Raw genomic sequence first — 14,898 nt, forward strand, 5'->3', positions numbered from 1 at the left:
ACTAGGAATAGCAGGGGAGAGTTATTAGTAGAGTTTGCGGAACAGAATAATATGAGGATAATGAATACCTTCTTCCGCAAACGGGATAGCCGAAAGTGGACGTGGAGGAGCCCGAACGGCGAGACTAGAAATGAAATAGACCTCATACTCTGCGCTAACCCTGGCATCATACAAGATGTGGACGTGCTCGGCAAGGTGCGCTGCAGTGACCACAGGATGGTAAGAACTCGAATTAGCCTAGACCCGAGGAGGGAACGGAAGAAACTGGTACATAAGAAGCCGATTAATGAGTTAGCGGTAAGAGGGAAAATAGAGGAATTCCAGATCAAGCTACAGAACAGGTATTCGGCCTTAACTCAGGAAGAGGACCTTAGTGTTGAAGCAATGAACGACAATCTTGTGGGCATCATTAAGGAGTGTGCAATGGAAGTCGGTGGTAACTCCATTAGGCAGGATACCAGCAAACTATCGCAGGAGACGAAAGATCTGATCAAGAAGCGCCAATGTATGAAAGCCTCTAACCCTACAGCTAGAATAGAACTGGCAGAACTTTCGAAGTTAATCAACAAGCGTAAGACAGCTGGCATACGGAAGTATAATATGGATAGAATTGAACATGCTCTCAGGAACGGAGGAAGCCTAAAAACAGTGAAGAAGAAACTGGGAATTGGCAAGAATCAGATGTATGCGTTAAGAGACAAAGCCGGCAATATCATTACTAATATGGATGAGATAGTTCAAGTGGCTGAGGAATTCTATAGAGATTTATACAGTACCAGTGGCACCCACGACGATAATGGAAGAGAAAATAGTCTAGAGGAATTCGAAATCCCAAAGGTAACGCCGGAAGAAGTAAAGAAAGCCTTGGGAGATATGCAAAGGGGGAAGGCAGCTGGGGAGAATCAGGTAACAGCAGATTTGTTGAAGAATGGTGGACAGATTGTTCTAGAGAAACTGGCCACCCTGTATACGCAATGCCTCATGACCTCGAGCGTACCAGAATCTTGGAAGAACGCTAACATAATCCTAATTCATAAGAAAGGAGACGCCAAAGACTTGAAAAATTATAGACCAATCAGCTTACTGTCCGTTGCCTACAAACTATTTACTAAGGTAATCGCAAATAGAATCAGGAACACCTTAGACTTCTGTCAAACAAAGGACCAGGCAGGATTCCGTAAAGGCTACTCAACAATAGATCATATTCACACTATCAATCAGGTGACAGAGAAATGTGCGGAATATAACCAACCCTTATATATAGCTTTCATTGATTACGAGAAAGCGTTTGATTCGGTCGAAACCTCAGCAGTCATGGAGGCATTACGGAATCAGGGTGTAGACGAGCCGTATGTAAAAATACTGAAAGATATCTATAGCGGCTCCACAGCCACCGTAGTCCTCCATAAAGCAAGCAACAAAATCCCAATAAAGAAAGGCGTCAGGCAGGGACATACCATCTCTCCAATGCTATTCACAGCGTGTTTACAGGAGGTATTCAGAGACCTGGATTGGGAAGAAATGGGGATAAAAGTTAATGGAGAATACCTAAGTAACTTGCGATTCGCTGATGATATTGCCTTGCTTAGTAACTCAGGGGACCAATTGCAATGCATGCTCACTGACCTGGAGAGGCAAAGCAGAAGAGTGGGTCTAAAAATTAATCTGCAGAAAACTAAAGTAATGTTTAACAGCCTCGGAAGAGAACAGCAATTTACAATAGGCAGCGAGACACTGGAAGTCGTAAGGGAATACACCTACTTAGGGCAGGTAGTGACGGCGGATCCAGATCATGAGACGGAAATAATCAGAAGAATAAGAATGGGCTGGGGTGCGTTTGGCAGACATTCTCAGATCATGAACAGCAGGTTGCCATTATCCCTCAAGAGAAAAGTATATAATAGCTGTGTCTTACCAGTACTCACCTACGGGGCAGAAACTTGGAGGCTTACGAAAAGAGTTCTACTCAAGTTGAGGACGACGCAACGAGCTATGGAAAGAAGAATGATAGGTGTAACGTTAAGGGATAAGAAAAGAGCAGATTGGGTGAGGGAACAAACGCGAGTTAATTACATCTTATTTGAAATCAAGAAAAAGAAATGGGCATGGGCAGGACATGTAATGAGGAGGGAAGATAACCGATGGTCATTAAGGGTTACGGACTGGATCCCAAGGGAAGGGAAGCGTAGCAGGGGGTGGCAGAAAGTTAGGTGGGCGGATGAGATTAAGAAGTTTGCAGGGACGGCATGGCCACAATTAGTACATGACCGGGGTTGTTGGAGAAGTATGGGAGAGACCTTTGCCCTGCAGTGGGCGTAACCAGGCTGATGATGATGATGGCATATCCTGCTCTGGCCTTGGTTAAAAGGACTTGCACTTTTGGAAGAGACACTAGGGCAGATGGTCGTCGAAATCATAGGATAGACTAAAAGAAAAAAACGAAAGAAGAAGAAATATTCCACCATTTGGGGTGTATCTTGCCCCAAAACAGTAATAATCATCTGTCTGGCTTGCGTCTTCATTTCTTGAACGCTCAATACTTTCTTGTCGAGAATTACATGTCATGCAGACAACACGTGGCCATGGAATTACCGGGAGCGTAGCGTTAAAGATAGGAAAGGCACGCAGCATATATGATGCTTTTTGTTTGGGGACAACATAAGCTCCAAATTGGGCAATAAATTTTTAGATTGTAGTAGCCAAGAGGTAGCCTCGGCAGCGTTTTCCGTCCCATCCCTCTTTAAAATACATTTGCTGTAGAACGTCCGGTGGCGAGCCCAGGGGCTAGTAGCGGTGATTGAGTCGTGCCTCGCTCGCAAGCCCGTGGGCCAGTAGTTGCCGGGGTTTCCGGCATGGCCTGCCACGCATTTAATGGTCGTCTTATATCTGCCTCTGTCAAAATGTGCCAGCATGCAATCTGCATGTGATAGGTGGTGTTGCTGCATTTTGAGGGTCCCTTTAGGTCACACACATTGTCATGTTGTTGTCCGCGTAAATGATGGTGTTTACATCTGAACGGGCCATGCGCCGCAATCTGCAACGCGTCATTAACCTAAAAATCGCCATTCAGTACAGAATAACATTAGAAATGTGTTCCTTTCGGATGCGCAATCAAAAGCGGAGTCAATTTCTTCCTCGATAAAGTGTGCATAAATAATGGACATGGTGGCACTTTTTTTTCACTTGGAACCCGCAAGTCTTTCATAAATGTGCCGGCAAACTTTTCATTAATTAAACCGTGGGTCTCTGGCAACCGATCGTGCGTCTGCACTAAACGGTGCAAAACTACAAGAAAATCGGTGACCTTGGGCAGGCACCCTTACGTGTTTTTGAAGAATGAACGCATCGCACGGCGCAGCGGAAAGTTGTTACCTGTACTCAAAGCGTTGTCAAAGCATCTACTACAGTACGATGAACAGAAAGACAAATAAGACGCTAACGTGTCGTTTGCAAGCAATGCAAGCGACCGCCAAAGATATTTTCTACTAAGTGGTTGTTTGTGATTGTCTAAGCTTGTGGACATGATTCATTAATCATTCATGACACAACTTACAAAAAGCATATTCTTTCTACACAACCAACTTTCTTTTTGTTTTGTTAATTATTATTTTTCTGTCAGGTTCCGACGGCTCAATGGGATTCCCCGGAAGTACGGGTGACCCTGGAGTGAAAGGAGACAGAGGTTATACGGGCCCTCGCGGCATTCCTGGCCTACCGGTAAGGACAAGCAGCGGTCACGATTAGCTGCAACTGCTCGTCTGGACTGTCACGTTCAGGGTTCCCGATATTCTAGTTGCTGTCACAGAATCCATTCCTAAGCATTGCGATAAGCTAGCACAGCCGCTTTCGCGAAAGTCCATCGTTGGGCTCCCGTAAAAGCTTTTTTTTTTTTTTTAAAGGTCCTTTTATCTTAGCTGGCGCATAAAGACGTTGATTATTGACCTTCTGCTGAATTCGATACGCATCGTGTTTTAGGCGTCTCTAAGCCCTCAGAAAAAATACGCTATAGTACGTCACTAAGCGAAATTGCGTTCAACGTAAAAATTATCCGAAAACTTTGTTTGACTTGGCTGCGGTATGCTCGTGCGTTCGGTATGAGCAAGGCACAATGTTACCTTTAAACAAGCCTTTCGCTTCGCACCTGACGATAAAACCGCGCTGCAGTCAAATGGCACGCATATGTGATTTGTAGCAGCGGTATAAGGTCGCCCTGCCATACCCTGGAACAACCAAGGAAAAGGACGCATCAAAACGCAGAGAACGCAAGCGACGGTCGTTTAGTCCACATTATCCACAGAGCGTACGCGACTACGCCTGTCACAGGGTCGGGACGGAGAACCCGGCTGGGACGGACAGAAGGGTGAGAAAGGCTTCCCTGGCGAGTTCATCTTTCCGCCGGGCCCGCTACCGCCGGGCTCCATCAAGGGCGAGAAGGGCGAACCCGGAGACTATGGGCCTAGAGGCCTGCCTGGCCGCGAGGGCAACCCCGGACCGCAAGGCCTGCCTGGTGTCGTGGGCTCCAAAGGAGACACGGTGGGTGGTCAGGGGATTCGCAGTGCCGGCGCCTCACGGCATCTTGTTATTTTCATGATTATGAAGTCTTCGATTTGCCATTCTGTATAAAACTTTCTTGTAGAGCAGTTGGAGATACATGGTCGCTGTTTGCATGCGCTGCTTCAGAGAACGAGCAGAGGACGAAGGGAATGATATAAACAACACTTGCACGTACCCACTTTCTATTTATTTTATTTTTTTGCTCGGTACGATTATTTTGAGACTATAGTGCATCGTGGGAAAAAATTACACCTTATTCTACAGTATCCCCTACACTTCCATGGCATTATGCATAAGGAAACACGATTTTCCAGTAACTTGTGTAAGCATATCGGCACTCGCAAAGTAGTTTGTACGCTCAAAATGGCCGACAGCCAATCATGAAAGTCGACATAGTAATATTAGCGAAGGAAGCCAGATGAAAAGCCAGTGACAAACAGCTCTTGAGGCCAAAAACCTCTGTGAATTCGACCCTGGGTTTCTCCGGCTCGCGCTCATATTATAGAGCGCAACATTCCTGTGTGGCTTACGGGCAGTGATGATGAGTATCTTGCACGCTCTATTTGATTCTTGCGTGCGAAAGGTGATCGTGAAAACACACAGAAGCAACCCGACCCAACGTTGATGGTGCACGATCAAAGTACAAGACGAGCACGTATAGGTATAACGTGTTGTGTGAAATGGCCGGCAGACATATAAGCGACGAACCCTATCGAAAAGAAAGCTCATACTTCTCATATCTAATAATCCCATATGAGCTTTAACTGTTAACTTTCCTTTCTATCTTTCAGTCTCCCCTTGTGTAGGATAGCAAACCGGATGTTATTCTTCCTGTTAACCACCCTACTTTTCCCACCTCATTTCTCTCTCTTATGGGATTCATATATAAAGACCACGTATGTTCTTATCGCCCGGGAAGGGAAGCGCAGTCGAGGACAGCAGAAAACTGAGTGGGATGAGGAAATTAGGAAATATGCAGGCGCAAGACGGGTAATTGGAGATCGTAGGGAGAGACCGTCGTCCTGAGGGGGACATAAATAGATGATGACGATGATGATGATGATGATGATGATGATCTAATCGCTTAAATTAAATTATTGAATGAAGGGCACGTCTTTTTAAGTACGCTGACGACAAAACACACTGCTTAGCAACGGCTGAACGTCCACTCTGCGAATACGGCAGAGACCCGTCCGTGTATGAAATGTTCTCGTTACTTGAAAAAGCTGACGCTTACGGATCTGTGCAGGGCGATTACGGAGACCCTGGCTACCGTGGCTCCGACGGCGCAGAAGGCTTCCCGGGTCTGGCTGGCCGCAAGGGAGAAGTGGGAGACTTCTACATCGGCGAGAAAGGAGACGACGGCGAGGAAGGAGAGCCCGGAGAAACGGGCTTGACCGGACCGCCCGGAGACATGGGTACGTATACGCTTGCGCACCTGTCAGCACACGCGCTGTGTCGATAATGTCGCATTGATCGACATTGCGGAAAATGAGCCCGCCATTTCGGCGCTTGTGCAAATATGCAAGCAGGCTCACCCGAACACGTTCTGAACGTTTACCATATTCTCTGCGCGGCAAGGTTACATGCAGATCCTCTGACTGTCCCATATGTATACATTTTTGTACCAGCTATAAATTGGCTCTGATTTTCGCGCGGCTTACGTGATAATTACGTGAACACCGGTGGCAATAACAGAGAGTAGAAGGTAAATTACAGCTTGTTATGGCAACGCCCAAAACGGGCCACTGCTGGCTGTTGCGATTGCGTTGAAAGCGATCGTGTAGTAGGGTCGCACAGGTGACCAAGCAAGAGACGGAGAAATAATAAGATATTTTCTTTATCTTCATGGTTCTTTTTTTTTTTTTACACCCTATAGTCTTTTTGCTAGCGCAAGTAAATCAAATTGCAAGAAGAATAAAGGTAGAGCAGTCATTAAGGTTGCGATCTTTTCTTTCTCTCTCTCTCTTTTTTCCAGGTGATCCCGGACTCCCCGTAAACGCTCCGGACGACTACAAACACTTGACGGGAGACAAAGGTGCGCCAGGCTTGCCTGGCCAGTCCGGCAGAGAAGGACAAAAGGGTAAGGGGTTATTTCTACGAGCAGTGTAGTAGTATAGCAGCATAGTAGTATAGTAGTATAGTAGTATGGAGGGCTATTCTTGTGCGCGCGGGTGCGCATAGTGTAAACGAAGGGGGCAAGCAGCCTAAAGCCGCAGCTGTAGCAGCCAAGTAGCTACAATGCCTGCTAGATGTGTCCAGCTCGGCGCAAGTGATCTAATGAGGTGCAAAAGTTGTTATACAGCAAAAACATAGTGTGTTCCGGAAACTCATCTGTTTAAAGAAGCATTCAAACTAATATGTCAGCAGCAGAAATCGCAAAGAAGAAATCAAAGTCTTTATCATGGTGCGCACCGAATCACAACCGGCAGAAAGGGGTTCCTAAAGCTCACTTGGTAGAGCACTCAAATTCACCATAAACAACAACAACAACAACAACAACAACAACAACAACAACAACAACAACAAGACAACTTCCCGCATAAATCTTCAGGATGAAAGTGCACAAGATTAAATATCCAACGCTATCTCGTGTCAACCTCCTCCGCAGTTTCTGCAGAAAGGGCCTTTCCTATTTCCTTGATTTATCGGGTGCATAATTGTATTTTAACATAATGACAAATTAACAAAATAAATAACATGAACTACGATAGGTGTGGCGCAAACGGGCACGCACGACGACAATATAACTCATTATTGCAATAAACCATCGGTTGTTAGAACCGCTGTTTCTTCTTCTCCTGTGTCGTCCTATAGGTGCCCGTTTGTGCTATACCTCACGTAATGCAATACAGACTAAGCCATCGATCATACTGTTCTTTTGAGCGACAAGAACGAGTCTGCACTAAATTTACATATAATAATTCTGTAATCATGAGTACTATCTAGAAACACGAGTAAATTAGGAATAAAATTAGGTATCTTTGACAGGTGTAACGACATGCAGCCTAGCATAATTCGTGACTGAAGGGGATAGGAGCTCGAGCACTTAGATTATAGAACTCTTACAAGAACTACCGCGTTCGCATCAGGCAGGACTGTCAGGAAAATGTAAATTAGACATATAAATACGCAAGACAGTGTTTAGTGCATACGAAGCAGAGCCGGCATCGAGAACGAGCCCTTCGGCCGCATGCAGGAGAGAAAGGATCGCCCGGCTACGATGGCTTACCCGGGCGACAAGGAGACAAGGGCGACCACGGCACGCCGGGCTACTCCCAACAGGGTCCCGTGGGGCTCAAGGGCTACCCGGGCCTCGCCGGAGACCAAGGACCCTCCGGCCGCAGAGGTGCTCCTGGAAGGACCGGAGAGCGCGGCTACGAAGGACGTCCCGGCCCGAAGGTGCGAATGCTAGCACTGCGCTCAACCGCCGGGTTTGAACGATTGAGGTCACCCCAGTTGCTTCTTCACTCGTTTGTATTATTTTGGTGCGTGCATATGCCGCCCCGCGTCATGTTCTGTGAATCTTTTATGCCGTTTGATTCATTCAGCAACAATAGCACATTATTATATTGAACATATGTGGGTGGCAGTCGATGCGTGCCATATACAAAGATTACAGCCTCACTTAAAGTCACGAAACAATCATTCATCGGCGGCGAAAACTGCACAATATAGGCACTAACAGGACGCCGACACAAATACAACTTTTATTTTCTGTGTTGTTTTTTTCCCCCAGTGATGGAATTACTGGCAACGAGCGGAACTCATCATTCGCTCAGTGGACTGGTCGGCGCGCAGAACAATGTGCCGACGTCGCTGGCGTTCGCCTAATCGAAACCCCTTGTATGCCTGTGCCGGTCGAACTTTAAACTTTCTATGGGAGTTCGAGCGTGGAGGCCGGCTTGACCAGCAGGCTATGAGCATGCGTTTTTTTTTTTTTTTTTTTTTTTTTAGTGATCCCCACCACTAACCCTCTTCTCTGCTCAGGCCACAGAGCCATCCTCGAGATTAAGTTGTCCGGTTGCTGTGCACGCAGGGCCCGCGGGGACCGACCGGCACGGGTAAGGGCACGGGACCGCAGGGCCTGCCGGGTGTCTTGGGACTAAAGGGCGAGCAGGGCCTTCCTGGATACCCTGGAGGCCCCGGTCCGGCCGGGCAGCCGGGATACGCCGGAGTAAAGGGACAGAAAGGCGAGTGCCATTCGCTGGCGGGGATGACTCCGCGACAGGGGCGAACGCCAGGCCTTTATCCGCCAGAAAGTCGCTAAGTCACCCACGGCTAAGCCCACGGCTAAGTTCACGGCTAAGTTCATGACTAAGTCCACGGCTAAGCTTATTGCTTTTGCAGTATAGCACTGTCGGAATAAAATGCGTCAACTTAAAGCGAACTAATACGCTTACATTTATATGTCCTTTGTCTCGAGTTCGTGTGACATCGGTGTAATTTTGGCTCTTACTCTTATATCAGAGTCCCTACTACCTTTAGGACCCGCATACACAAAAAGCTCTTACGCTATATTTGTTCGTAAGATAAAGTTATAGCCAATCCTGACGCTGGACATATTATTAGCCGAGGAGACTGACCAATCGCAGATATCAAAGAAAAGCTTTGTGAATTCGACCTCAAATGAGTAGCGACGTGACATCGCACTCTCGAGTAATTGCGCTTATTCGGTGATCTACCTTCAATTGCCCTGTCGCGTTTCGTTCCGTGAGCATAGTACACCTTTGGTTATCTTTCGTGCTCAGTGCTCCACTTAGCCGAAGTACGCAAAAGTAACGTCACCTACTTTCATACTCAATTCTCTGTTGCGTAATTGTCGTCATGCCTTTTGTGCACTTCGAACATTTCCAGAGAAGCGGATGTTAGCTCTCCCGCTCGTCAACTTGTCAGAAGTCAGCATAATGTCTCAGTTCTGCGATACAGACGTATTTCTTCGCCGTACGTACAGTCACACCATTTGCCCGCCGGCCCTTGCTTCATTTCTGCCCAGCTCACTATTCGGAATCTATGAACCAAGTCAGGGATAACTCAATAGAAACAAATTATTTCCTTTTGGGCAATGGATGGTCTCGGCCAGTTGGCACTTCGAAGTTGACATGTTGCACAGAGACTGCCGTTTACGCGCACGTGTTGAAGGCTATAATGAGCATTTCGATCACTCGGAAACGCAAATAGGACACGGTCGACGCTGTTATGCCGCGCCAGCTATGTATCACTGTTTTTCTCGTGCACTTGATAAATCATCAACTTGAATAAATAACTATCTTTGTGTTAGAGGCAGACTTTACCTGGCACTAAGCGGTCGCTGTAAATTGTCGTGCCAATACCGCAATCGCAAAAGATTGAAAGTTGCGGTAAGGAGAACTTTAAGACAATCTAGAGTTTTAGTCAGCACAAAGCACAAAATATACGCACTCCGCTTAAAGAAACAAGTCGCTTCTTCCCTCTGATCACGTCGGTGAAGCTCCATGCGGTTCCTTAACCTCGAGTTGTGAGTGCAGTCACTCACCCCAGATCTGTGCACGGTGTCCACGCAGGTGAACAGGGCTACATCGGATACAGCGGACCAAAGGGAGTGAAAGGCGACGCTGGTGACGCCGGAATCGGTACGCAGGGGCCGCCTGGACCTCCTGGCTACGACGGGCTGAAGGGTAAGCAACTGGACGCGCCAGAGTCGCGCGGTGCAAATGCGACGCGCTGTAGAGGCCGACTGATGCACAGGCAGCAATCGCTCGCACAGTGGCTTGCCGCAGACGCCATCCATTTAGGACTGTCGAAGCACCGCGTATAGTGAGCATTCTGAGCAGCAGACACTTTGAAATAACTTGAGCCCTTGATTAGCTCTGCAGATGGTAGAGCGACCGCCTCGGAAAATCGTTGGTCCCGGATTCGAATCCCGGACAAGGACGAATTTTTTCTTCAACTGCGAGGCTTCCTTTCTTAAAAACCCGTATGGGTTTCCTTTGTAGCCTCATGCTATAATTCGGGTGGAAGTCAATTTTCCCCTTTCATAAGACGATTCTTGCACCCCCTCAAAGCATCAGAATTGCTGGGAGCTGTAAGCAAACCTTTATTGTCTTCCTTTCACGCCACCGGTCAGGTGAGGGATGCCCAGTTTTACAACACTATCCAAGCCACTGTATTCAGAGTATAGTCGTTAGAACATATACTGCCCATAACCGATACGGGAGGAACAAACGGAGAGTTGGTTCCCGATATTTGACGCCACTTTCGAACGTCTTCGTATTTCATGATGCGGTGCGAAAATGACGGTAAATATTGTCATTTCCGACTTGTAGCTTCTTCAGCGCAGCATTCAACGTGTTCTCTCTCTCTCTCTCTCTATATATATATATATATATATATATATATATATATATATATATATATATATATATATATATATAGTACAAAAGACGGGACCGTATACGGGAGACGACATACGCAGTCTTTACTACGACCCGTCTTTTGCGCTGTTCGATTCCATTCAAAACATGCACCAATCAGGCCGGTTCAGCGCACTCCTGCCAACGCCTTTCTTCTCCGCGACTTCTGTCAAAATCGCACCTTTCATCCAGTTTCTTCACACCACATCCACCAACCTTGCTAGGGAATGGTCATCTTGCCACCCAGCAACCACCCCGGTGGGACTTCTGTTCATTTCCCCAAAACGTCGCCAAAGAAGAGAGAGAGAGAACAAAATGCGCGCCGAAAAGAAGGACCGGAATAATGCAAAGATTCTATTCCAACACTATTCGTTCTTGCGCTTCGTCAGTGGTCAGAGCGGCGCTGCGCCCACATTATCGCCGGGATCGGCCGGCCGTGAACGCGTAGATGACAATCAAGAAATCTAACCGAGTAAAAGCAATCCTTACGTTATACCAACCCAGGGCTCTAACTGCGGCAATTATAGTCGTGTTCAACACAGCTGCACGCTACTGTATTCACTGAATGGCGACGCGGTGTGCGCAGGAGAACGGGGTATTCCCGGCATTCCTGGCACTGACGGTTTCCCCGGCGTGCCTGGAGTCAAGGGCGAAGCGGGAGCACCGGGCGCACCAGGACCACGGGGCCGTGACGGCCAACCCGGCATCCGAGGACAGCCAGGAACGCCAGGTCTCGAAGGATACCCGGGCTCGAAAGGTACATACACCGCAGATCGATTTATGGCTGTAAGCGTATTGTTATCACTACTTGTTATGAATACAGTCACCACTCCTAATAGACCTAGTTGCGAGTGGCGCTTTTTCCTGTCCTGCGCTTCTTGACATCGTTTCGCGTCTTTTACGCGAAAGCAAGGGTGCTTCTTTGTTTATAACTCCTATTTTTTTGCACTTCACAAAGAGGTCACTTTGCACTTTAATAAGTTCAGGACCCTGCTAACGTCGAATTGTCAGAAATGCTATAAAATTACTCCTTTCTTGCAGAAATTAAATGCGCTCTTGAGGAAAAGCGATTACATTTACTAATTAAAACCCAGTTTATTCCTAGGTGTCATAGTATTCAGTTCTTAGAAAACATTGGGGAGCTGCCAGTATCGTATGAGCTACTGGCTATGAACATTTATTACCGTACAGAGAACGCTGCAGATAAACCGACTTTCCGGTAAACAGGCGAGGCACGACAGTTCAGCTGACTTGGACGAGACAACATTAAAGACCTAATAAACATTATTATAATAGGAAGAATAGTTTGCGTCAGCACTTGAAATATGGTCATGGAATATATTATGCATATATGACGTTATCACTGCATAATTACCACTACTACAGCAACCATTGCATCATATTCATGGTGCGATAATAGAGCGCCATGCACTGTGGAGCAAGTATCAAACTGCAAGACGGCGACAAGCAGCTGACATCGCTAGACGTCAAACGGAGCAACCCTATCGGTTCACAGTCATGACATCACCATACAAATCCTGGAATGCCGAAAGTATCCGTTGTTTGACCATGCTGGAATACAGTTTAAACTTTCACTGAAATTCTGTGGTACTATACGTGCCTAACTCTAATCAGATGCAGCGTGGCGGCAGAAAGCTCCTCTATGAAACTGTGACAGTTGCCTGTGAACTACTCTTACAGGTAGGAAAGGCGAGGCTGGAGAGTTTGGTCCACCTGGCTGGGATGGACTTGCCGGAGAGCCAGGATACCCTGGACCCAAAGGAGGCAAAGGTACGCAGCCTACACAAGTTGGGCGTGTCACCGCGAAGCCTTGATCCGGTGATACCAAAGTAGTTTCTTGGCGCGAGAGTTAGGAATACTTAAACAGGTTGGACAAACAGGGCAAGAAAAACATTTTTTTGGGGGGTTGGGGGTGGGGGTGGGGGGAGAGGTCCATCTTCCCGTCAATTTATCCACTAATGATGCGCAAATGCTGGCGAAGGTGTAATGAAACAGACTCGTTTCTTTGCTTGAAAATATTAATAAACTGCCTTTTCGGAGCCAATTTGTTCACGCCGTCAGCCAACCGTACCTGTAATACTATTCATTATGTACAGCGCTGTTCGGTGTCATTTTAAATAATTTGCTGTGGAGAAGTTCAGACCATATACGCACCTCAGTTATAGTGGTTTTGTCTCTTCTAAATCAAATAATGATGATAATTATATTAATAATAATCTCACTGGCTGCGACAGCCCATCAGGCCAGCAAGTGCCTATTATACCGGCACGATTATGCTTACGTTCGTGATCAAATTATTAGCAATAGTCTACGCCTGTATGCAAATACTGTTACAGAATGTCTATCCGTACCATCTGCTCAATAGAGTGTAGCCCATCACGACCGCGAGACACCGCGGAGTGGGAAGCTTTGGTCAATTGCTGCGACCCCCGGGGCTGTACTGATTTCAGAGTGCGAACGCCCTTTTCCAACCTGTAAATTGCCACATATATCACAGCGCGCCAACGAACGCTGAACGTCCATCCAGCCAAGTTTGGAGTGTGCTACACTAATTTCGAACAGACAGAATGTTATATTCAAGCTGCCTCCGAGTGCATTTAGGTAAGGTACTGTAGTCCACTGCCACTAGGAGGGACATCACCATCATGATTGTTGTGCTCATGCTGCCAAGAACAGCGCTCATATGTGTGAATTACACAGAACTGTCTGTGCTTCTGTAGTTGTCTTTGTTGAACTACTGCACGTCAAAAAATGTGAACATGTACCATTGCAGGAGAGCGGGGCGTAAACGGACAGCCCGGATTTCCGGGTCTCCCTGGCAGGCCGGGTCTTCCGGGTGAACGTGGAGACGTCGGATACCCAGGCCTTCAGGGTCTGAAGGGAGACAGGGCCCAACGAGGCATTCGTGGCGATGACGGTTTCCCAGGACCCGATGGTAATTACTACCATGCGTTGGCACACATACGTCGCGAAAAAAACAAGCAGTTTCCCTCGATTAGATAGGACAGCGTCGAATGTATTCGGTTCGATCACCGTCACAGATCTTTTCAGAAGAATCGCAGTGCTGACGCGGCACTTGTTTTGTGGTTAAGACACCTTGCACCATTTAAGATGACTGGCACAGAGCTACAGAGCCGGTAAAGCTGCTAAAGATCTACACCAATGTGTCCAGCACATAATAAACTACGGTTATAGCTCAGCTATAGCACGAAATTCGTGTTTTTTTATGCGTGTGCTGAAACGGCAAACATCCAAGCACCAATTTTTTTGCAATGTAATCACTTTACTAATCACACGATCCAAGACGAGATGTGTTCCGTCACACCACTGTCGCTATGGGATATTAAGACGATGAGCAAAACGAGAACAAGGTGAAAGCAGGAGCCAACGTTTCGACAAGTGGACTTGTCTTCTTCAAGGCGACATATGGCAATTACAAGTGCACTTGTCGAAACGTTGACCCCTACTTTCACCTTGTTCTCGTTTTGCTCATCGTCTTGAATTTTCCTCTCTCGCCTTCCCCGTGTTTTCTATGGGATATTAAGCCACTGCTCCTTGCTCGCCTCGCCCGCCGCTTCACGGCGCTGTTTCCCTCTGTATGTGCATATGTTTGTTAGCGGCAGCCGCGGTATTGGATAGCGTGCGCGCGGCATCATGTGGCACAGATATCCGGCGTTGAACACGTGATTGTCTCGGGGAGCCAGCCTTTCGCCGTGGCATCCCGGCACCCATTGTTCTCTCTCAGCTCTCGACCGAGACGACACGTTTCCTGCGGCTCACCGTTCAAGAATTTTCGGTCAAGGAGCAAGTATGCAATATGCACGGTTAACCTAAGGAAACCTACATGAGTATTTTTGTTAAAATGTTGCTGTCCAGATTATCTGTCGCGGGTTTCGCTTTATATTTCTTGATATCAACCGCGTGCGCCAGG

The 14,898-nt window shown here is 47.2% G+C and overlaps 1 protein-coding gene across 1 annotated transcript in view; it reads left to right on the forward strand.

Annotated features, from left to right (window-relative positions):
- Nucleotides 1-14,898, forward strand: part of LOC126547671 (uncharacterized) — a 130,001-nt gene that overhangs the window by 53,736 nt on the left and 61,367 nt on the right. Inside the window, exons 19-28 of the mRNA XM_055063182.1 lie at nt 3,620-3,717; nt 4,324-4,533; nt 5,804-5,972; nt 6,533-6,637; nt 7,754-7,956; nt 8,594-8,747; nt 10,098-10,211; nt 11,533-11,703; nt 12,648-12,737; nt 13,741-13,902. Of these exons, the coding sequence (XP_054919157.1) occupies nt 3,620-3,717; nt 4,324-4,533; nt 5,804-5,972; nt 6,533-6,637; nt 7,754-7,956; nt 8,594-8,747; nt 10,098-10,211; nt 11,533-11,703; nt 12,648-12,737; nt 13,741-13,902 (1,476 nt within the window). The remainder of the gene's footprint in view (nt 1-3,619; nt 3,718-4,323; nt 4,534-5,803; nt 5,973-6,532; nt 6,638-7,753; nt 7,957-8,593; nt 8,748-10,097; nt 10,212-11,532; nt 11,704-12,647; nt 12,738-13,740; nt 13,903-14,898) is intronic.

Source organism: Dermacentor andersoni, chromosome 1, assembly GCF_023375885.2.
Source record: "Dermacentor andersoni chromosome 1, qqDerAnde1_hic_scaffold, whole genome shotgun sequence".
NCBI lineage: Eukaryota > Metazoa > Arthropoda > Arachnida > Ixodida > Ixodidae > Dermacentor > Dermacentor andersoni.